A 23,547-nucleotide genomic window follows, 5' to 3' on the forward strand; every position below is an offset into this window, starting at 1 on the left:
TTTGTAGAAAAAGCAAGAAGCCCAACTCCAGAGAAGGGAATGTGCGAACGACTGAAATACAATGATTACAACCGTTGCTTGTACATGCAACTCCAGCATGTAGAGCTGGAGTTGGAATTACTGGGGCCCAACAAATTTCAGATGCCTCAGAGTTATACACAAGCTGTTCGTCAGGTTCAGCACATGAAGAACCTCCTGGAGAACCAGATTTGCCCATCAGCGTCCGTCAGTGAGAGGTAACTCTTCCCGTTTTCAGTATAAGTAAATTCAGGTCATGAATTCAAAACTGTCCAGGATGACGGAGACGAAAATAAGTTTTGCGTAATATGCGCTAGATAAGTGTTATAACAGCTGTAGAAACATGTCATACTATTATGCTACTGTAGGAGCAACAAAGAAATCTCAATGCATTGAACTGCACATAAAAGAAATAATGACAGATCATTACTCTCTGCCAATTTTGCCTCCAAAACTGAATGTTACAGCACAGTGCCACATGATTGTACAGCACTGAACGTAATCACTGAGCTCCAAAGTCTCATCAGTCTCTAAAAATGCATGAAGAAAAATGAATAAGTGGACAAAAATATTTCAGGAAAATCTGATAATTACGTTGGAAGTATTGAAAAGAATACCACTAATTATCTTTCTGGCCTTTCTGGTGATCTCACAAGAGATGTATCCAGCAGCTAAAAAGCACTCGTGTGTTTATTTTTTTCATCAACATTTCTACTGGAGGTTCAATAATGCATAAACTGAGGAGCAAATAAGCCCATCATATTTGTTTTGATTTCAGCTGGTGGCAGCACATTTTCTTGTATTTTTGCTTGCTGTATTTTTTGCTATCCATGTATCTATATAACTGCATTAGTTAAAAAAAAAAAAAAAAAGAGTATTTTGGTAGAGATTTTAAATCATAAGATGTTGCCAAACCCCACTGAACCTAAAGACTGTGATTTTGGCTTCTATTCCAGTGCTGAATGATTTTTTCTCTTCTGCTTGACTCTAAAGGTGGTCTCTTACTCCAAGCTTCTCCGGTGGTGGAAAGAAAAGTTCCTCTTCCAAAGGGCTGCCCTGGTGGTTTGTGTTCATTGCCTGGTTCCTTGTGGCAGCCACTAGTGGCGTATCTGGGTTCTTCACCATGCTCTATGGGCTGCATTATGGGAAGGAGAACTCCATCAAGTGGCTGATCTCCATGGCTATCTCCTTCTTTGAAAGTCTTTTCATCACACAGCCTTTAAAGGTGAGATCCTGAGAAATGCAGCCACCGGCCAACATGAACTCATTCTGCCATCATTCCAGGAAAAGAGGAAAATGTGTTTTAAAGAACCACAGGATCTAACATGTAAAAATTAAAGTTTTTCCCTTTAAAACTAGAGCTAACACATAGACCACAGATTTCTGTTGTCATTTGTTGGCACTAACTCCATCAGTTTCATCTCCCGTCTTTTGTCAGAATTTAATAGGTGATAAGGTTTCTGACCAAAGAAGATGTACCACACGGCAAAAACAGTTTAGTTAGGCAGTCTCTAGGGCTTGTGCACTATTCTCATGTTTATGAGCATCAGCTGTAAGACTTCCACAAAGCCAAAGCACAGTTATTCTCCTGCAGTACCTGGATCCAAATTCTGAGCTTTTTTATATGAAATGGGCATGTAGTGAATCTGTAGCTGATTCTTGCAGGTGCTGGGATTTGCTGCCTTTTTTGCTCTGGTTCTGAAGAAGGTGGAACATGAGGATGAAGAAAACATGGCCATTGATGGGCCTTTGTCTGCATCAGGTACCTGTCTGTAAAGTAAAAAATTATTTCAAAAAGCGAAGTGCTCTCCAAGACTTTTGAATGCTTTCTGCATCAATACGTGACTCACAGTGAGGACTTTGCAGGTTATTTTTATATACCTGAATCTCAGCTGACAAGGTTAGCAGAAAGCACTAGAATGCAAAGGTGCTGTGCCGACGTGCCCAGCCATTAGCGTTCCTAAGATCAAGCTAGAAGTGGGGACAAAGCTTAGTAACTGATTTTGTGTCAGTCCCAGAAAACACAAAGACTGCTACATGATAGACAGATAAATTTTGCAGAACACCTGATGAAAGAGTCCACAAGGTCAAAACATAAAAGTCCTATGATATGAAAGTCCTCAGTTTACATCGTTTTCCACATCCACCATGTGTCCCTATTACCAAAGAGTGGCTTCTGCAATCACAATCCTGCCCAAACAAAGCTGACAGCAGCAGACAGGAGTCCTAGGGCACAGCAAAGAATACTGTTCAACAGCTTCTTCCCTCACCTGGTCAAGCTCTGAGCACATCACCCTTTAAACAGAAATATTTCCTTTTAATGTCCAAAGAAGTGAAAAGCAGGATACAGATAAATCTGTTGACTGATTCCAGGTTTTACTGCTCTCACCCACAGGTGATTCAAATCCTCTCTTGGGAGCCCGACGAGACAGCAGAAGCAATATTTATCGGCCACCTCCTGCAGCTGATGTTGAGAAAATGAAAATCAGCTGCATGAAGGAGCAGAAAGCATTTGCCCTCATCAGAGAAATCCTGGGTATTTCCCATATGAAGCTTACCTCATTTTACTCAGTAGTACTTTTACATCAGTGAAAATATTGTTCTCTGGGGTAAAGACATTTTGTCGTGTCTTTAGCCTTTCAGCAGCCACTACAGTGTACAGACCAGCTGCTCAGGGGCAGCTGGAGATGAAAGCGTGGCTAAGGCTGGATTTTATGCTAAAGAGACACATTACAGACACAAGAGGCTAAACAAAAGTTAGGAAGGGTGGAAGTAGGTCAACAGTTACATGCAGCTGGAATCAAAAGAGCAAATGGGGGCCATCTTTGCCGGCCACTTTTCTAAGAGGTGTATCTACAGATAGCATTATGTTTTATTGCCTCTGAAAACAATGGCAAATAATACCTCAATACCACTTGGAATGAAGTTAAAACTACTCATTCCCTTAACAGCTGTCATCACTATGTATGTTCGGCCAGCCTTCCCACTTATTTTCTTGACCACTACTCAGATTCCTGCTTAAACCGCGGCACTCTGACTTAGCTTGTGTAAATTCATTAGCGCTGGTCAGTCAGATTCTTGCAAAGCATCGCCTTAACCTAATAAGTGATGGCAGCACTAATCAGTCCTGCTGTCTATTTTGAACAGCAGTGTTCATTCTGAGCTCACCTGCTGTCTCTTGTTTTTTTTTCCAGCCTATGTGGGGTTTTTATGGATGCTATTGCTGGTTGCCTATGGGCAGAGAGATCCCAACTCCTACTACCTAAACAAGCACATCGAGAGCAGCTTTACAGATGGATTCAATGATGTCTACAGTTACCGGGATTTTTTCACGTGGGCAAAAACCACCTTACTCAAAAATCTTTATGGATCATATACAGGTGCAGAGACTGCTTTGATACCACCTTGTTTCACTTCAGCTTGACAGATGCTGAAACATTATCTTTATACATATCCCCAGCTTGTACACGCATATTTGACTGGAGGAGGAGACTATGAGTGCATAAAACTAGGATTCATAATCTGAATACTAGTGGATAACAAAAGCCCCACAGCCTGACCCCAAGTTCCATGTGGCCTGACATTTTCATTATCTTTAATATAACCCACAAGTTTTGCACTGCAATTTTCCATTTTTCATGTTTTACATCGCTCATTTCATACTCAGACATATGCCTCACAGTTTTGCGCAAGCTTCTTCCCATAATTAAAAAACCACAACAGAACGACAGATAGATGGCACTATAAAGCTTTTCCTCGGGAGAGCTGTGCCTGCATCATGGCTCAGGTCAATGGGAGGGATAATTACGCGCTATCACCGTGTTTCTATCTAGCCTTATCTAGCAACAGATGAGAGCCGTGTTCCAGCTCCCATTTCAGAGTAACTGTGAAAATACATCGGCAGAGCTGTTGCCTGGGCAGGACAGGCAATAGCCAACTGTGGCCAAGGAGCAGTGCACACAGCTCCTTTGCTGCGTGCCTCCAGGCAGGCTGCTGTTCTGCAGGCCTCTCTTTCCTTTTCTATAAAATATAGACAGATAATAATACTAAACACCATTATCCGTGGATGTTATCTAAGAATTGACTTAAAATCAACACAAGGACTTAATTTTCAGGACTGTTTCGCTTACAGAGTTCTTTAAAAAGGAATCTGTAGCAAAATATTAATGTATCAGTGACTCATAAATGAAATGAAGCAATATTATCAGTGGTTCTGTCATATTGCCAGCGCTGCTCTTTTCCCTCTCCCGATCAGGATTCATCACAGACGGCAACTCCAAGCTGGTGGGTAGTGCTCGAATTCGCCAAGTAAGAGTGAAAGGAGACACCTGCCCTGTTTCTCCCAGACTGCAGCGTGTGGTTCGGGAATGCCACGCTCCGTACTCCCTACAAACAGAAGACACATCGGACTACGGGGAGCACTGGAACACTTCGGTCTTCGCTAACTCCTCTGACGTGAGCTCAGCATGGCAGTACCAGAGTCAGTCCGAGCTGAGAGGGCAGCCCGTCTGGGGCAAACTTGCCGTCTACAGGGGAGGGGGATACGTGATTCACCTGGGAACTGATCCTAACAATGCCTCCAGGTACCACTTGGTAAATTATTAGCGAATCCTCTGTTTAGGATTCATCTCAGATTCCATCCTGAAGTTCGCTAGCATGGATTATGCTGAATATTGTAGGTTTGACTGTGCTGCCTCCAGTGTAATTTATACTTTTATCATATTTCTCCATGTTAGGTAACAACCAGGATCACAAATTATAGTCTGCTTTTCCTAATTTACACGCATAGATCCCAGATTTACATAGCTGCAGAAATACATAATGTTGAAAAACTAGAAGAACAATCCTATCAGTGTAGTGCTAATCCATCATTGCATCTAGGCTGGCCTTTAACTTCTTAAATACTGCATTTTCTAAGGGTGTGTCAAAGATGGTGAGAAAATAATTTAGCCTAAATCTTTTTATGTTAATGTTCTGTTATCTCATTATAAGCCTCCACTTGTTTTCCTATCACAGTAAGATCTGTGAAGCTTCTTCATCTCTCTGGTGTTTACGCTCTCCTGATCCTTACAGACAACTGAGTTTTTACCTAGAGGGAGGAGAATTAGTGCAATGTGTGTGAATATGAATAGCAACAGGGAATACTTTTAAAAGTGAAATAATAGGAAATGAGGCCTTGAAATCCGGGCCTCGGCAGAATTTGGCGGACAAGAGACATGAGATAAATAAGCAGGAAGTTGTATCCCGCAGGGGTGGCGTTCCAAACCTCTTATCTCTTACAAGTTATCAGAGATAGCTGTGTTTGCACAGGAACTCCTGTGAGGTAAGAGACCTGATGCATCTTAGGTTTAGCACTGGCCAGAGTCTGGTACCTGATTCTCCAGAGGAGCCAAAAAGAAATTTACCACCTAGAGTAAACATCCCCTATCTCCAGACCTAATGGGACAGATTTCCTCCCAAACCTCTTAGCTCTGGTTTGCTCTTTCTCATGAAAATGTCACACTTCTGTTCTCCATGTGATACTGCCTCTCTCCTGTGTGAGTTAGATCACTGTCTATATTTTTTTTTGGCAGAATTCTCCAGTACCTTTTCAACAACGTCTGGCTGGACACCTTCACAAGAGCAGTGTTTGTTGAATTTACAGTCTACAATGCCAACGTGAACCTGTTCTGCATTATAAGCCTGATGTTTGAAACCAATGCTTTAGGTGAGAACCTTTTAAGTCACCTAGTTCTGAAGACAGCAAGCAATATATCTACAGAGTGCATATTTACGTACTGACAGTGTTTACCCAGTTCTTGATTCAGTAAACAGGTTTTAATAAATCTCCTCATAGCAAAATCAATGCAAAGAATTACAAACCATTTAGGAATAAATGTAGGTGTAGTACATGCTGAGCACCACAGTAATACAGACCATAATGGCATACATCATGTTTGCTCATGCTTGTTCATCTGCTGATGAAGAAAACACAGTGCTGACACTTAGTCTAGAATTACACAACAGGAACAAGAAAAAATATGTTTCCAAATCATTTAAGTTGATCAATACACTATCAAGACAAAAAGTGCAAATAACAAAATCTGTCTTTTCTGTTGTAGAAGACATAAAATATGGCCATGTAATCATATAATACTTAATCTGGATACAACAGTGAAACTAGATTCTGGTTTGAGTATCATACAAAAATATTTGATCTGAGCAGTAGCCTCCCTCAGGTTTCTCCCAGTACTGGAAAATGCCCAAGTCAAACCACAAAACTGAGTTCATTTTCTTTTTAGAGTAAGATTCAGCTTTATATCTCCAGGCCCTCCTGTTACATCTTTGCATTTGTAGTCTAATCCAAACCACATATAGTCAAGTCTAAATCTCAGTTTGATGGCTGGATTCAGACTCACATTGACATGAATGTGAGTACGGGGGTCTTATTAGTGAACTTAATTGTTTGAATGAAAACAGAAAGCTGTAATTACTATAGCACTGAGGTGAGCATTGTTATTTTTTAGGGGCCTTCTTCACAAGTGCAGAGCTGCAAAGTGTCCGTCTCTACCCATACACCAACAGCCTCCACATCTTTGTTGTTGCAGCAGAAGTAATTTATTTCCTCTTTATTGTGTACTACATGGTAGTACAGGTGAGATGCAACGGAAAATTCTCTTGACAGCATCACCTGGCTTTGATTTCATTTGCAAAGACTTTAGGACTATACTTGATTTCAGTAGTGCTGCTGCTGGCTTGCACCAAAGGATGATTGAATCGGATACTCTATTAAATAATAGGAAGGTGACATTTTATTTGGCTGGAATGCTTCTTTTGAGAAGACAGTGTGAAATTAGTGCAAGATGTAGTTTCACTGATGTGCACTAGCCTGCTTTATTGTGGAGGGCATAGCCCTAACCTTTAGAGGTGTATTGTATGATATGGAGTCAGACTCAAACTGTCGAATTCCTGTTTCCATAGGGAAAACTGATGAAGACTCTGAAATGGAGATATTTCCACAGCAAGTGGAATCTCCTGGAGATGGCCATTATATTGATTAGCTGGAGTGCCCTGACAGTGTTCGTGAAGCGCACGATCCTCGGGACTCGAGATATCAGCTACTACCAGGAACACAAAGAGGAGTAAGTACTAATGCTAGCAACTACTACACTAGCTCCTAGCTGCAGTGCCGTCTTCTGAGTCAAGAAGCCCTTCTGCTACAGGACATCCAGCCAGCTAGTGCATAATCTGCCTCGTTACCTGCTGTAAAGAAACATTGGGTAGAGGACAATAATGGCTTATTTTATACAGAATGGAAAATAATAACATTTGCTAAAAACTGGTCACAGCTGCATAGCACCAGTAAGCCCATCCCCTTCAATATTCACATGCATGAAAGAACCTGTCTTCCTTTCTGAGTCAGAATTTGATAGCAAGGTTGTACCAGCTACCTTTAACCTATGACTTCCTAAAAATGAGCCGTTTGTGGGTTACAGCCTGGAGCCTCCATCAGTTTTAGCTAATGCTCTTAAAAAAAAAAAAAAACTTAAAAAAATACTGTCCTATGCAACTGAGCTTTTTGTGTGCACGCAGCAGGAAGCTCAGACAGGAACTCAAGCAAAAACTCAGCTTAACTCTCCACTGAAAATTAGTTCAGAGTGAGTGGCTTTTCCAGATTTTATGTATTCAAAGGCTCCTATGTGCGTGGTCTAACACATTTTTTCTTTGTTTGTAACAGCTGCGTAAGCTTTAATGAAACAGCGAGAGCTGATGCAGTTCTTGGCTACCTGATTGCTTTCCTAGTGCTCCTCACCACAGTGAAACTGTGGCATCTGCTGCGGCTCAACCCTAAACTAAACATGATCACTTCGACTCTAAGGAGGGCTTGGGGGGACATCTCTGGATTCATCACTGTTATCGCAATCATGTTCCTCGCCTATTCCATCGCTGTGAGTGTGACTGTGGGTTCTGTTGTCTGCAGTCTGCATCTAGGTATTGCCAGGTTAAGTCAATTATTTCTGAATGGTGACAGTGACGTGGCTTTGAAACGTAAAACTGAATAAAGCTGCATATCTAAATCTTCGGTTAGAAGCCTGGAGCCTAATTCTTTGTATAAGTGAAAGAAGTGACAATATCCACCTGCCTGTTTCTTTGCAAAATGAATTTTAGTACAAAAATGGAACACTGGGACAAAAAAAAAAAAAAGATTCTCTGTGTGCAACAGGAGTAACAGAGCAAAGTACAGGAAAAATCATTTTCTGGATAAAGCTCAAATTGGGGAGGGTACACAGAGTACCCTTTGCTGTTTGTCTGCTTTTTAGGTGGGAAATAATTATTTTTCTGAATATTTTCCTCTATTTGAGGAATAATAATTACTATGCAAACAAAATGTTCTTTTAATTCTAATGAGATCAGAGAATTATTGGACTGCAACTATGTATGTACATTTACCGTTTTATTTGAAATGTTTTGTGTAAAATTTCTGGCAGAGGGCTATGGGAAATTTGGCATACCTCAATTGCCAAACCACTGAAAAGCTTAAGTGAAAATCATCTGGACCCAAGGAAAAACGTAACGTGAAAGGCAGTCCTGTGACAAACAGGACCTGAGGCAGCTTCATCCTGCCCGATTTCTCACCATCATAGCATTCATTAGCTGATCTTGCAGCACGTACTCTGATTATGATGTAAGATGTGCCTTGTTTCCTCTGCAGACAAACCTGATATTTGGCTGGAAGCTCTACTCTTACAAAACTCTCTTTGATTCAGCAGAGACCATGGTCAGTCTTCAGCTGGGAATCTTCAACTACGAGGAGGTACCCCCTCTGATTTTGAGAAGTTTATCGCTGTGCAATTAGCATCTCAGCTATCAAATGTGCTTTGAACCAGCAAACAGAAGGACTTTCAGTTAGTGCTAGACATGTATCTAATTTTGCAAGCGCCACAGCCTCCTAAAGCAGCCACATTTACTCATTAAATTAAGAAAAAGAGTGAAATATATCTTACATCCCATTCTGAACGTCAGTAGATTCATAATGAACATTTCATTGAGCAAGCTGCTTACATTTTAACTAGGTATGTTACTTATTGACTACAGGAAAACTTTTGAGATAATTTTCTTAGAAAGCTACAGAAAGAAATGTCAGCAATGCCCTTGCATTTGTTCTGAACACGTACCCATCATCTTCTCAAGAAAGGCAATGCCTACCATAAGCGAACTTTGTTACATTTATTTTTATTATTCTTGACTTTTTCATTAAGTTCTTTCAAATCTTACAGTATCCTCTGAATGACTCTGTGGGTTAAGCTCAGACATCTGACTGTGAGGTCCACAGTGGATGTTTTTAGACCATGAATCCAACAGGGTATGGGTAGCTTTGAAGATCAGTAACTGGGCATAACATTTTCAGCTCTACATCCCACTCAAGCTGTTAATCACAAAAAATATATTCCTATGTTATAGCTTACACCAAAATGAGGTTTTTAAATTTTTATACAACCCTTATTTGATATGTGTCCATGACAGTCTGACTGGACTTCTGTGTAAAGACACTGTTAAATAAAAACACTCAGAGAAACACACATATTTTACCTATGCTTTACTAGCTAGGTCATGATGGAGCTTCAGCTGTTAGTTATTTGGATAAACAATCTCCACACTTATCAAGTTTCAAATCACATGGAACTTTCATACCATTACATTCAAACGCAAACTTTAAAAAAAAAAAAAAAGACTTCCTATATTCACATATCATGTATATAAAATATTCCATTATCTTTGTACTATATTGTATCAAATTCAAAAGTGACTAAAGGAGAAAATGTATTTTTAAATATATAATGTATATATAGCATAATTTATTAGCCAGAAGGATTTTCAGAGACCAACTGCCGTGTTAACTGCTTATATGTATTCTCTTTTTAAAAACCAAAATGTGATGTCTTACCTTATTAATACTACAGATCTTGGACTACAATCCAATTTTAGGCTCCTTCTTAATTGGATCCTGCATCATTTTCATGACGTTTGTGGTGCTGAATCTCTTCATTTCAGTGATTCTGGTTGCTTTCAGTGAGGAGCAGAAGCACTACCAGGTGTGTTCATCTGAACTCTTCTGCTGTTCTTTAACATTTATCGTGTAGTGCTTACTCACAATTTAGGTATTCCACCACCTGATGATACCCATGTAAACTCAGTCCTACTTTTAAGAAGTCAACATTTACTCATAAAGCACACTTCAGATTTTCCAGAATTACACCATCCATTCCTGTTCAGGCGAGTCTCTGTTCCGATTTAGTATAAGATCTGTAGCCTTCTGTTCACATACTAAACCCAGTAAGAAGGTTTTAGACTTCTGCCCCAGCTCCACTGAAATCAGTACCAAAACTCTACCGACTTGATGAGTACTTTACAGAGCCTTTTGACAATGCCACTGAGTGCCTGATCTTTTCAAGCTGTTGGTAGCATGGTGTGAAATTCAGGCGAGCACTACAGTACTGTCCAAAATTCCTCTGTATTTTATATAAATTCAGTGGAGAAGAAAAAAATGTTGTTAACAGAAAACAAGATATATTTGGTCTTTCTCATTTACTTCGTCTAGAAATAGTGGGTGGCCAGATGTGTATACCAGTAGCTGCATGGTAGCCAGCTAGTGAAATCCAGGCTCCAGAAAGCAGAATCTCCATCGTCTTTGACAGAGCCAAAGTTTCTTCTGTAATGTAGAAACCCTCAGGCTACCTGGGACTTCTGTCTTTGATAAATATGTTTGCATGATGTTTTGCTTCAGCAGTTATTTGTGCTCTGTTTAAAGTGAAAATTGAGTTATTTGGCATCAAGTAGTGTTCCTCTTAAAGTTTTCTCTAGCTTCAGCAGAGGCTCTATTTGATTCTAGTCTGTCCAGCCTAGTAACTTATTTCTTGTCATTATTTCAGGCTTCAGAAGAGGAGGAGATTGTGGATCTAATGGTAATGAAACTTTTCAGTTTCTTCGGGATTAAATGCAAGAAGGAAGAAAAGCCTGCCAGTAATGATCAACTGAAGTAATCTGTCAACAATTCACAGATAACCATAATGAAGAGCTTCTTTGTTTGTGGGCAAGCGGTTTTACTTTTTAACTATCAGCTGCAGCGGCTAGACTTAGGTCATCGTGCTTCTGACTGAAACACCACAGCCTCCAACACAAACTGTTGTTGATTGATGTTGTAACAAAGCGTTAGATTAAGAAGTTGTATGAAACGTAAGATAAAGTATCCTACGCGTACTTACAGTAGGCCTGACACCTGTATTTAATAAACACCGAGTGTTTGTTGCACTGCTGGCTCAAACCGCTTGCTTTTTGTCAAGCGCGCAGCCCTGGCAGATGGCGGCCAGGTCACCCCCTGCCTCCCCAGAGAAGGAACAGCCACCGGGGCTTTACTGCACGTCCCTGGGGCTTCCCTGCCTTCATCCCTCCAGCCACACGCGGCTGAGAGCCCGAGGCAGCCCCGTTCTCCACGCCGAACCAACTCCGTGCCTTGGCCACGGCCGCCGCGCCGTGAAGAAATGGCGGCCCCGCCCGCCGCCGTGAGGCACCGCCCCGGCGCAGGGCGCCCGGCAAAGATGGCGTGGCTGGCGGTGCGGCGGCTCGGGCCGGCCCTGGTGCCCCGCTGCCCTCGCCTCACGCTGCGGCCGCCCGCGGCGCGGAGCCTGGCCACCAGCTCGCTGGCGCTGTCCGGTGAGTTGCGGGTAGGGGGCTGGTGGTAGAGGTCGCTGGGCTGGGTGAGCGGCTCCGGGGGTTTTAGGGCGGCCCGGTGCCTGTCGTCCCTTCCCCCGGGGCTCGGGAGCGGGGGCGCCGCCGGCGTGGGGCAGCCCTCGGGTCCCGGTGCGGGCGGGATGTGCGGAGGGCTGTTCGCTCGCTGCACCTGCTTGCAGCGAGGGATCAGGGCTGGGGTGACATGTCTGCCCCGGGCACGGCGTGGGGTTTGAATGGCAGCCTGCTTCTGGGGCTGCTGGTGTGCCAGGGGGCCGGTGCGGCCCCGCAAGATGGCTGGAGCCCACGGGGTGCAGCCGCTGCTGTGCCATGGTTCTGTCAGCGCAGGTTTCTGGTGCTGCTCCAGTTCCTTGCTCCACAAAGAGTTGGGGGGCAGCCGCTGCCCTGCCTTGGTTCTCGCAGCACAGGTTTCTGGTGCTGCTCCAATTCCTCACCCCACAAGGAGCTGGTTCGCTGCCCTTAGCTGGCAGGGAGCTGGGCGAGCTCCTCGCCACGCTGCTTCAGTGGCCTCGTCCCCTCCTGGCCCCAGCTGGAGGCTTTGCAGAGCGGGCAGCGGGCCTGGCGAAGGCACGGGTCGCTCCTTGATGCGTTACGCTGGAGCAGCTTGTCCGAGCATCCAAACAGCGCCAGCAGCAAAAGGAAAAAGGGGCAAAGAAAGCATGGGTAGGGAGGGCAGGCCTGCAGCAGCCCTGCGGTTAGACCAGTGCAGGCCGTCAGGAAACTTGAGCCAAATTTCAGGGCCCGGGGCCTGTGCACGCTGAAGAAGGTCGGATTGGCCTCACTGGTGCCTGGGCAGTGCAGCTATGGGAGCGTTACGGTGGGCTTCTGCCCTGCTGCCTGGTGCCCTTCTGCACGTGGATTTACCTCGTTGCCCCGGGCGGTATCTGCTGCTGTCGAAACTGCCTCTGAATAGAAGTTAGCCACAGCAGTCTGAACACAGACCGTGGTACTCTAGGCAACGGAAATGAAGAACAAGTAGGAGAACAGGAGAATATGCTGTGGAAGCAATGGCTGCCACTAAGAATGGGCCGTAATTTCTCTTCTATATAGCCTTATAACCTAGCTGTTTAACTACTGTCTGCTCTAAGTGAAATAAATAGCATTTATTAGTCATTATTTGCAAACTAGATGGGACGAGAGCTAAGCTTTTTTCACTATTCCAGCTGTTTAATATACCCATTGCCTTCTGTAGATATAACCTGAAGAAATAACATAAATTATGCTTTTGTTTTAGGCAGAGAGGAAAAATTTTGTATGCCTGTTTGTGGAGGTGTGAGTTTTCCTTCACTCTTCAGGTATATATTTATGAAATATTTAATAGAGGCAGGATAAACTAAATGAAGGTCTGAACTTAGAATATGCTAGTTAAGCTGAAACTAAAGTCATGTTGAAATGAATGAAGCTAGAGTAAATTTAGCTCCTCTTCTGAAAAAGAATACTCACAGAAGAGATTTGGTGTGCTTTTGACATCTCATGTCCGTTATTTTGATTTATTTGATGTGCTGATGGCATAAGCTCAAAGTTCAGTTTTTGAGATTACTTATTAACTCTTTCTGATTTGACCTGGACTTTACTTACAGTGGGTTTTGCTACATGATTAGAATTTTTAATTTTTCACTTTTTTTTTTTTAAATGTCCTATGAGAAGCGTATGTGCTCTTCCAGCTGTTGAGAACATTTTACTGCTTTGTTTCAAATTGATCATGGGTGTCTTTTTTTTTTTTTTAAATCTTGCCTTGTACACTAATCTTATACAATATTTTTGTCCTACATAAACAGATACTGGCTGGTTTCTTCATGACACACATAACATTCATGTTCAGCTTGGGCTTGATGTTCTGGGTTGTTCTCTGTTCTCATGGTTCATTGCTCATTTCCAATGAAATTCCTATTACCCATGGGTTTAATGTATTGACCTAAATTGATTTGAAAGACATTTAGTTTCTCTTGTTCATTAGAACATGTCCTGAGAGATTTATGCAGATACCAATAATGCTAGCTGAAATTGTAGCTTTTTTTTTAAAAAGTGGTATTGCATGGAAAAACCCTTATCTTTGCTTATCTTTTTACTCAGAGTTTTTTATGCTGTACTTACAAAAAAGCACGTTGTGCTACCAACGTAAATATGAACGCATATCCAACTTGAGCCATCTTAAAAGACAAACCATTTTTTCACTACCACTGAAACAGCTTGAAACATTACTGACTTAGTTTAAGGATTTTAGCAGATCTAAAGAAAACTGCTTTCCTGCATGCACAGGCTTAGAAAAGAAACGAGGCTTTGTAGAAGCTGAATTTCTTTAGGGGTTACAAGGAGGTCAGCCTAGAAGAAAGGCCCAAGAAGAGAATTTTGGACTCAGAGGGAAGGTCCAGCTGCACCGCTCAGGCACTAATCTCACAGGAAGCTCTGTTTAAGAAGTTATCTTCTTCAACTTCTGGAACATCCCCTGTGCGATTGGACAGGTGCTATAAGTGAACGTTAAAGAGAAAGGAAAGAAAAAATATCTGGGGAAGATCTACACATGAGGAAAAGGATGAAGCAGGCTGAAAGCACTCTCAGAATAAGAAGAAATATTAGGAAGAAAAATACCTGTTTCAATTACTACTTTTGAAGATTTTTCATATGTCTTTATAGAAAGAACTGGCTCTAGCAAAAGTTAATATGAGCAGCCCTGAATCTAACAGATCTAAAATATATCCAGAATTGTAAGATAGCTGTGAAGAGATCTAACAGGGTCTTAAATGTGCATATTTAAAATTATTTAGAATAACTACTGTGTTGTTCTAATAGTATTAGCAAATTCTTTTAAGTAACAGTTATCTGTTTGAATGGTCTTACTAATTTGACCTATACTAATTGTGCTTAATTTAATGTTGGCACTGATCTGTGTAAAATAGGAGAAATAGACTGTATAGGAAATGTCGGGGGATGGAAGGGAATCAGCCACTTAAACTTTGCAAGGTTAAAATGTAAAGGTTAAACTTAAAGGTTGCAACTTCATTTCAGCTGGTGGCTCTACTTAAGTGCATTGAATGAGGTGCTGTAATGCTGACACTGTTTCAAACTAACACGTCTTTCACACTGGCCTTCTCAGGAATAATAAAGGTGTTGGCAGAAATAAGCACTAAATATGCTTGAAAAGACCCTAAGCTATCATAGAAAAGCGTAAGTGTGAGCAAAGTACACGTATATGCTTTGGATTTATATTTTACATTTGAACTAAACTATTCCTTTTATTCCTGTAGTTCATCATTCTCTAGATGATTGCAAAGGAACTAGTAATACTTTCAGGCATAATCCTCCCCAGTGAGCTTTACTGTGTCACTAAGCATGTCGTGAGCAGAATAAAATGCTTCCGTAAATTTTAGTTGCTGCTTTGAATATTTTCTGGGAGGTGTGTGGGGGGGAACAAAACATTGGGGGGAAAATAAAACAAAAGGATTAATACCTTTAGTGTATTGTATTTAAGCAAGCAGCATGCCACTTATTTCTGAAATATCAAGTTTGTTTCATTTTAGCCCGCAAATTCACAGACAAGCATGAATGGATATCAGTTGAAAATGGCATTGGAACAGTAGGAATCAGCAATTTTGCACAGGTATCGATAACCCCCCTTTCTTTTCCTACCCAAGTGTGTAATATTTACTTACACATACCTGCTCTTGCCCTTGCTCTTTGGATAGTTACTGGTTTTTTTTATTGGTGTAATTGCATATGCTGTATCCACAGAATGAGATTTTTGGACTCGGAGTTATCACATTATTTGAAAAGTGAATGCTGTTTCAGCATTCTGATAAATTCTTAATCACTTTAGATCAAGCTTATAGAGAGCTGAATGTGATGAGAAAGTTACTGGTTCAGCTGAATTTAAAAGCTCTTTTATTACTTCAGGTCTTACAGGCCTTAGGAGTAAGTGACTCTGTTAAGAGGCTACCATGCACTTTTTAGGTCAAATTCCACTTGAACGTGAATGTGGTGCAGTTCTTTTGGCTAAAGAACAATTGTGAATAGAAGTATAACACGGCATATATTTCTCATTTTATAATAGTGGGGGGGATCCCTTTGGATTTTTTTTGTTTTGTTTTGCTTTGGTGCATGTACTTGATTTGGAGTAGTCACAGGGAAATTCAGGACAGAGATTTACTATATGTGAAACTTCAAAAAATCTAGCGTGAGAAGCTATCAATGAAGTGCAATTAGTGTTTTTTAGGATAAACAGCATTTCCGGTCATGTTTTGTGCAAATAACGCCACTGCTCTATAAGGTCCCTAGGCTTTTGTGAGACAGGGTACATTGCTCACTGCAGAGGTACAAGCCTGTTCCGGTTGAGCTGATTCTTATGGTGATAAGGCTCCTTATTCACTTGGTAAGGACAAACTGTATGCTTCCAGCTGTCTAGTTGTCCCTGTTCCTGGGGAGAAATCACTGCTTTTGCTTTCAAATTACACTAAAAGAAAATTCTTTGTGCCTTCTGCCAAAAGCCTAATTCCCTAAAATCACTGGCAACTTTGTCCTTTAAAACCGTTGTTGCGCTAGCTGGCGTTGAGAAGATAAGCAGATGTTCTCTCTCGTTCTGCATGATGAAATCTGTATATAAGCCTTGTAACTCAGCCTGAGGGTTGTTAACACCGTAATAGATAATTAATTAGGCATTTGGGTCACCTAACATTTTTTCAAGTGAAATGTTTGAAAAGACAGAGTGATAAATACACAATACTTAAATGATATCTGTGTTTAGAGAGGGAGATGACCTGTCTACATTGGTTCTCGAGTTATTGTATCAGATCTCTCCTACCTATACTTTCCTTAGTGTGTGCCTTGATGCATTTGTTTTTCTTTTAAGGAAGCACTAGGAGACGTTGTTTACTGTAGTCTTCCTGAAATTGGGACAAAATTGAGTAAACATGGTAAGTTTCAGCTCTAGTTTCTAATGATACTCATTCTACTCATCCTACTCTCCCTTTCTTAATTCAAATTTTATCAAGTAATCTTTACGTTCATTAATACCGTTACATATCTTCTGGATGCAAAATAAATTCAGGTATTTGTATGACTAGACACAACAGTTTTCAAATACTCATTGGCGTACCACCCGTGATAGCAGAAAGTATTTATTTTTAAAACTGTGAAGACCTTTACTTAAAAATCAACTATTTTAGATATATTTTTGTAATAATTCTGTCTATACTCTGCTTTTAAAACACAGGCTTTGATTTGGACTTGCTTGTGTGTAGGCTGGCTTATCTGTGATTTTGCAGTTATACATTTCATGAGTTACTTGTTGTGAAACACTCAGATTTAATTGATAGCAAGCTCTAATTTTTCTGTGCATATACACAATAATTTATGCATATCGGTTGTGTCATTAGCAACTTACAAATTGTTACATTCTTAATCATTCAGTTTTTGCAGTTTTCAGTGTTAAAGAGTGTTTCATTCCATTGTTAAGAGTGAACATTAACAGGTAGAAAGGAAAAGCCTATCCCTGCAGTGCACAGAGCACTGCCTTGCTAGTGTATGAAAAGATTGCTGTGAACTGCAGACACTGTTGAAGAAAAGTGTAAATTTACCGAGGCAAAGTAGCAGGCCTTTCTTTTGCCATCCTTCTTGTGTAACAGGTCTGTGTCAAGCTGTTCAGGCCAAATCTGTTACATCACATTGAATAGTGAATGTTTGACAGAAGTTCTTTCTGTTTAGGGTTTTAATTAACAAACTTGTAGTTTTGATTTATCTGAAGGAATTTCATTTCCATTTACTTCTCTTCTGCCCGTTCTGGCGTTACTCTAACTCCGAGTTTTCCCAGAACATGCTGTTCTCTGAGTCCCTGTGCTGATGCCTATCTGCTTTTCGGACAGCTCCATGTTCCTCCGGCCTCAGCCTTGTTTGTTTATGGTTTAGAGCTACTCTGGCTAAGGTTGCTCCAGGCACTGTTTCCATATGAAACAGAAAAAAAGGAAGAGCAGCTGGGTGCTTCCAGTGTGGCACTTCGGAATACTAATGAGTGTTTTCCAGTGAGTGCAAGTGTACCATTTGATGGGGTTTTTGAAGAACAAGGGAGGCTCCTGAAATTGTGGCTATTTTGTAACCAAACTATGCATAAAAAGGTCTAAATTGTAGATAGGTGGTTTATTTAGACGTCTTGCTGCAATAGTTGGATGTAGTTCCTTCTAACTCTGCGTCATATCATGTTGTAGGGCTTTAGCCAAAGGATTAGCCAAATGTAAGAAATTTCCATTCCTTTTATAACAGCCAGCTAGCCAGTATTATGCAAGTCCCCCACAATAACTGAGGAGTATAAACGTCAAATTTAGTACTGCCGATCATTTCATAAAGTTGGTAACTTCAACCTCTTTGATAGTTTTCCTTGCTCAACATAAAGGCCTTTTACTGATAGGCCATCACTAGAATGACTGAAACTAAATTGCTTTGTGTATTCCCCTTAAAAGCATCAAATCGTGTTCTGTGTTTCAGATGAGTTTGGAGCTCTGGAAAGTGTGAAAGCTGCTAGTGAACTCTACTCTCCTCTCACAGGAGAAGTGACTGACATTAATGCTGCCCTTGCCGATAATCCAGGGCTCGTCAATAAATCTTGTTATCAAGATGGTAAGATGTCATGGTTTTTATCTTTCAATACCACCTGGATCCTGGCAGTCTTGCTTGCTAACACAAATAGGTCTGTGATTCCTAGTTCTTCCAGTTTAATGGTATGGAGGCTTAAAATAGAATATATTGAATGTAGTTCAAGCACAATAAAATTTATAGCATAAAAAATACTATTGTAGTCTTGTTGATAATTTATTTTCAAGGTGTTCTTTTCAGACATAGACTGGTTTTATTTAAATCTCTTTCCCTTGATTGCATTTCTCTTTTTTTGATCCTGTAACAAGTCGTGATCCTGGGCGGTCAGGGTCTTTTACTCTTCCTGTACAGCCTCTCTTTAACACCAGTGTCGGAGACAGTACCAAATTAGATAACCAATTTGACTTAAAAGGCCACTTCAGGCTGTTTGTTTTTAAAAGTATTGAAACACTGTTTTGCTGCACAGGAAGTCCTGTTGATTCTGTTACAGAGCTTGTAGGAGTATCTTTCTAAGGAAGTAACGTGAATGAATCTTTGGTTATAGGATATTAGCAACTGTTTTTTCTTTTAAATCTCTTAACTACAGGTTGGCTTATCAAGATGACTGTGGAAAACCCTGCTGAACTTGATGAACTGATGAATGAAGATGCCTATGAGAAATACATAAAATCCATCGAGGACTGAGCTGGAATAATCAAATAAACCCATATAAAATATTTCAACGTAGTTTGTCATCAATTAATGAAGTAGAGAATATCCAGTTTTGGCAGCCTGAAAAATATCACTGATGTTCACATATGCAGACCATAAATAATTGCAGTGATAAAATGTTTAACATATGCATACCTGCAAGGGATTTTTATTCTAGATTGTCTGATTTATGTAACTTCAGGATGTAAAAAAACCAACAAAAGTGCCTCTCTAACCTCCTAGTATTTTGTACTAATTATAGCTGCAGAGATGATACCAAAAGAAAAGCTATATCAACTACCTCTTTGCATGATTTTTGTTTACTTCTTTGAGTAGTGAAATAAAGAAGGAAAACATAAAGGATTAATAAATTCTGTAATCAACTAGTTCTGCCTTTCCAAAGGTATAGTCCTTGTTTTCTGTTTTACTGTGTTTTCTTACAATGCAGAACTCATGCACTGACCATTTATCAAGGTTCTTGAGTGGATTGTTTTGTTTTTTTTTGTCTGGACTAAGTAAACACTACATATGTCACAAGCAATTAAGGAATTCTACATCTTGTGCCTAGCAATTGTGGTGATTTCACAAGAATAAATACTTTTTGAAAATGGTGTGATAGTAATAGTTTGACATACACTGTAGTAATGCGCGTCGTGAGGATCAAGTAGGCATGTTGCTGTAATGAGGACATAAAAGGAATGAGACTCAAACTTTCCTTTTGCAAACCAGTAAATTGAATCAGCTGATTCCATTAGACTTAATATTCAATGAATCCACAAATGTGCACTCAAAGTGATGTGACATCTAAAGGTAAGTTTGAGTTGTACGGACCTGTATTTTAGGAAAATATAATAGTACAGCAGAGGTTTGGACTACAGCTTTTTCCTACAATTTAAAAATGGTTATTAGAAGCTAAGCACAAAATGGGAGAGAAAACCAAGTACATTTCAGTCAGTCTAACAGGAAGCAGGTAGATGTTTCATCCATATAAGGTGACAAAGGTAGAATTCCTATTCCTTTGGAAGTTACTTTCAAAAGCACGGCCCTTCTAAACAACTGAAACACACAGTAAGTTACACAAAAACCTCTTTGTCAAAATTCCTAGTGCATAAAGTTGTAGGGCTTTTTTTTAAGATGTAAAAAGATTTAAAAACTTACCCGTTATTCACAGTATCATGCAGTATTCATGGCAGTCACGCAGTCAGGGCCATAGGGCTAAGAGCTTGACCCTTGCCTGTGTTAGACTCCCTGATGTCAGGTTAGGGCTGCAACCTCCCTGTATGGTTTCTGGAGGGAAAGCTTATTTCAAATTAGAGCACAGGCATACAGGTAGGAATGCATGGAACTTCCAATTTGGTAATGTTTCTTCTCCCAGCTCTTCTAAAAAGATGAGCAATGATACCTAGGCATTTTCCTGTGTGGTTTAATACTCGGTGTTTTGGTATTCTGCAGCTATTTAGGCTAAGGGATATCCACTGAAGCAAATAATTTTGTATCTTTCTATAATCCATTCAACTACCTGAATTATAGTGCCAAAGTGATGTGTTGTCTCTTGTTTGATGCATACTATCCAAGCAGTGCTCCCAGTTTTCAAATAATCCTGCAACCTCACTACATTCATCATCAGGAGGAACTTTCAGCCAGACCAGCGTGCCTGGGTTGGAGCCAGACTGCAACGCCATAAATGCAAGTTTGCCAACATCAACCTGTAATGAATGCCTTTCATCAAAATAAAATGAAAGAGTGAATGTGTTTTAGTTGTGAACTATGACACAATTCTAAATGCTGTATAAACTGGGGAAAAAATAAACATGCTTACCAGTGCATTCCTATAGAAAATGAATAAAGGAGATGATTTTTTTTTTTTTTACAAAATAACCACTTTATCTGTGACCTCTTAAATCTTGATCCTGAGCTTGAGGACTTAACGCTAATAACTACTGGAAACTAAACATTATAGACTCAGTAGACAGATTACTTTTAGTGGAAATCATAATTTCCATACTTCTTCCCCAATCAATAATCTTGTCTCTGTATAACATAGAGGTTAATAATATTAACAACTTTCCCTTACCAATGCTTCATTTCTGTTTCACAGACACCAACTCCTTTATCCCTCAGATTATCTAACTGAATTATACAAACTTTTACTCAATCCATATTTAGTTTTGAAGATTTTTATCAAAAGTAGTCCTAAAAAGATTGCTTACCTAAAATTTCGCCTTTCTGAAACTGCAAATTGCTGCCTTTCCCAATGAATCATGACCTATCATGAATGTAAATGCAAATCATGTAATTGTTATTCTGATCAGAGGGGAAAAGTGAATCAATGGTATCAAGCTAAAAGAACAAAACCACATTAATCATAACACTTGGTGTTTTGAAGTGGTGCCATCCCACTACTGCTATGGCTGTGTAGGTTGTACATCATGAGTTCAGGCAACATTACACAGATGTATCAAACTACCATTGTACACAGCTAGTGAGCCATCAGCTAATTTTAGTAATAAAGATGTTGCATCAAACAGGTTAGTATCATATCTAGCATAGTAAATATTGGAAATTTGTTTGTATGAAAATATTATTCTAATTCGTCAGCAGACTGTGGTGAACATAAAATAAGGACAATGTCAACTTCACTGTCATTAAATTAACAGTAAGACAATTACCTAACCAGCCCTGATGATTAGATTAGGAGTGTGGCAGATCTGTTTCTAATTCTCCCCTGAACTGGTGTCTCCAGAGAGTTGACGTCCTGTGGATCAGGTACCTCTGCTTTTTCTTTGTACCGGCAGATTGGGAATTTGTGTTCTGCAGTAATGGCTCCCATCACAGAATTTTAATATGCCAAGTGGACATTTAAATGACATAACATCTATCATCTTCTTGTCACACTGGTCATATGAATAAACAGAGCTGCACCAATAAATCAATCCAGAATGACAGTTCTTCAACAGAGAGTGTGAGGTTTTTCTGTTGTGGTGCTGGGAGACATCACACAGCAAGAGACAACGGAAGTTTCACCACATGCACGACTTATTTTGGAGAAGGAAAAACTAAGAATAGTGCCTAATTCACTAATAACACGAGTTCACTAGTGGGCAGAATGTTCCAGGCTGTCAAAGGATGAGGTGCAGATTTAAATCATTTCAAGTTAAAAAAGAAATAATTGTACAATTTCACCACACGGTGGCACTCAAAATGTTAGAGATGGTACAGTGGAAAGGTAACGACATGGAAGTGAGGTCAGCATGTTTTTCTAGCTCAGCTGCTTGTCTGAGAGACACAGCAGTGACTCAGCTTTAGTGCCATTTAATTCCCTAGGTCAATTTCATGATCAGAAAAAATACTAAGAATATCGAAAATCTTCATAAACCACTCCTCACAGAACTGTATGTAACAAGAATTCACTTGAACCCCATTATATTGTATCCTTCATCTTACCACCTTTCTTCTCCCACAGTTCCTTGTTCCTGCAGCATCTCATCAGGCTGTCAAGATGAGGCGTTTGGCCAGGGAGAAGGCTATATGTGCAGTTTAAAATTTTACAGAGTTCTAAGTATGATGCCATCCACTAAGTCATTGGGAGCCTTTCAAATAACCTAGCAGAGTCTGACTGGTAGCTTTGGCAAAGAAAAACGTTCTTCCATCAATGCCACAGGCAAAACTGCTTTTAACATTAATGAAGCTGTATCAGTCTTAGAGAGAATGCAAACTTCACCTACATAATACATAATACATGCCCCTTCTACGGAGAAGAGACATTGTTTTATGTGGTGAAAAGAAACTGGGCTGATGGAAAACTGAACACCTTCGGGAAAGCCATTCCAGGGGAATTTGACCTTATGGATGTAAGGCAACATGGAAAGAATATTGAGCAGGCAGTGCCAATCAGCGTAAATTACTAGCAAGATATGCTCTAGTTGGCATGAGCCAAACTGTGAGAGCAGCCTAGGAGCATCCTCAGTGTAATTCTTTGCTTTCCCCTGACTGTATGAGACACAGTCCTAGAGAGACAGCCCTTGGCAGAGGAATTTAATCTGTGGTATCTGTATTGGATAGTTACCCTTACAATATTGATACCCCTCTCTTCCTGACAAGGCATAATTCAGACACATCAGACCTGATCTATTTTAATGCAGTACAAGTGTCGTACATCCTCTATTAGGCTGTTTTATTTGTCATTTGTTTATACTGTTTAATTATTTATGCTATTGAATGTGTTTTGCTCAGAGATGTATTTTAATGGAGGTGCAGTACTTCTACCTTTCTCTAACCATGAAAGTCAATCCACGAGATAGGAGGATGAGTCTGCATGAGCACTTCTGTTCTTCAGCCATCACCCCCTCCCTTCTTCATTGCAGGGGTCTGGATCAAGAGAAAATGACAGAGAATTAAGTATTGTTTGCAGCTCCTGCCTGTTCTGACCTCCCCCAGTTGTGCCACAGCTGGTAAGTAAAGTCAGCTCAGCTACAACTGAAGCATTTTTGTCAGCTTTCTGTTAGTCTCAATCAGTTTGCCTGGTAAATACGT

The 23,547-nt window shown here is 40.4% G+C and overlaps 3 protein-coding genes across 4 annotated transcripts in view; 2 read left to right on the forward strand and 1 right to left on the reverse strand.

Moving 5' to 3' along the window:
* The window catches only part of LOC308176359 (polycystin-1-like protein 2), a 40,863-nt gene extending 29,641 nt beyond the window's left edge, over window positions 1-11,222 (forward strand). The window contains exons 26-38 of the mRNA XM_080551983.1: window positions 8-236; window positions 1,012-1,243; window positions 1,684-1,780; window positions 2,414-2,554; window positions 3,213-3,398; window positions 4,274-4,601; window positions 5,592-5,725; window positions 6,525-6,652; window positions 6,979-7,139; window positions 7,736-7,946; window positions 8,711-8,812; window positions 9,960-10,116; window positions 10,819-11,222. Coding sequence (XP_080408109.1) covers window positions 8-236; window positions 1,012-1,243; window positions 1,684-1,780; window positions 2,414-2,554; window positions 3,213-3,398; window positions 4,274-4,601; window positions 5,592-5,725; window positions 6,525-6,652; window positions 6,979-7,139; window positions 7,736-7,946; window positions 8,711-8,812; window positions 9,960-10,116; window positions 10,819-11,039 — 2,327 coding nt within the window. The 3' untranslated portion in view covers window positions 11,040-11,222. The remainder of the gene's footprint in view (window positions 1-7; window positions 237-1,011; window positions 1,244-1,683; window positions 1,781-2,413; window positions 2,555-3,212; window positions 3,399-4,273; window positions 4,602-5,591; window positions 5,726-6,524; window positions 6,653-6,978; window positions 7,140-7,735; window positions 7,947-8,710; window positions 8,813-9,959; window positions 10,117-10,818) is intronic.
* A 169-nt stretch (window positions 11,223-11,391) lies between these two features.
* Window positions 11,392-19,400, forward strand: GCSH (glycine cleavage system protein H). Its single transcript, XM_080552496.1, has 5 exons — window positions 11,392-11,709; window positions 15,264-15,343; window positions 16,589-16,652; window positions 18,217-18,348; window positions 18,911-19,400. Exons 1-5 carry the CDS (start codon window positions 11,538-11,540, stop codon window positions 19,006-19,008), a joined length of 546 nt encoding a protein of 181 aa, XP_080408622.1. The 5' UTR covers window positions 11,392-11,537; the 3' UTR covers window positions 19,009-19,400.
* Window positions 19,176-23,547, reverse strand: part of ATMIN (ATM interactor) — a 41,215-nt gene continuing 36,843 nt past the window's right edge. The window contains exons 6-7 of one of the 2 annotated variants that reach the window (XR_013938379.1): window positions 20,173-23,382; window positions 19,176-20,070 (exon numbers count right to left, since the gene is read on the reverse strand). The gene's annotated coding sequence lies outside the window, so the exon portion shown is untranslated. Of the gene's footprint in view, window positions 23,383-23,547 lie in introns of both variants that reach the window. The other variant, XR_013938380.1, reaches the window with a different exon arrangement.

This window comes from Anser brachyrhynchus (genome assembly GCF_964034855.1).
Source record: "Anser brachyrhynchus genome assembly, chromosome: 12".
Lineage (NCBI taxonomy): Eukaryota > Metazoa > Chordata > Aves > Anseriformes > Anatidae > Anser > Anser brachyrhynchus.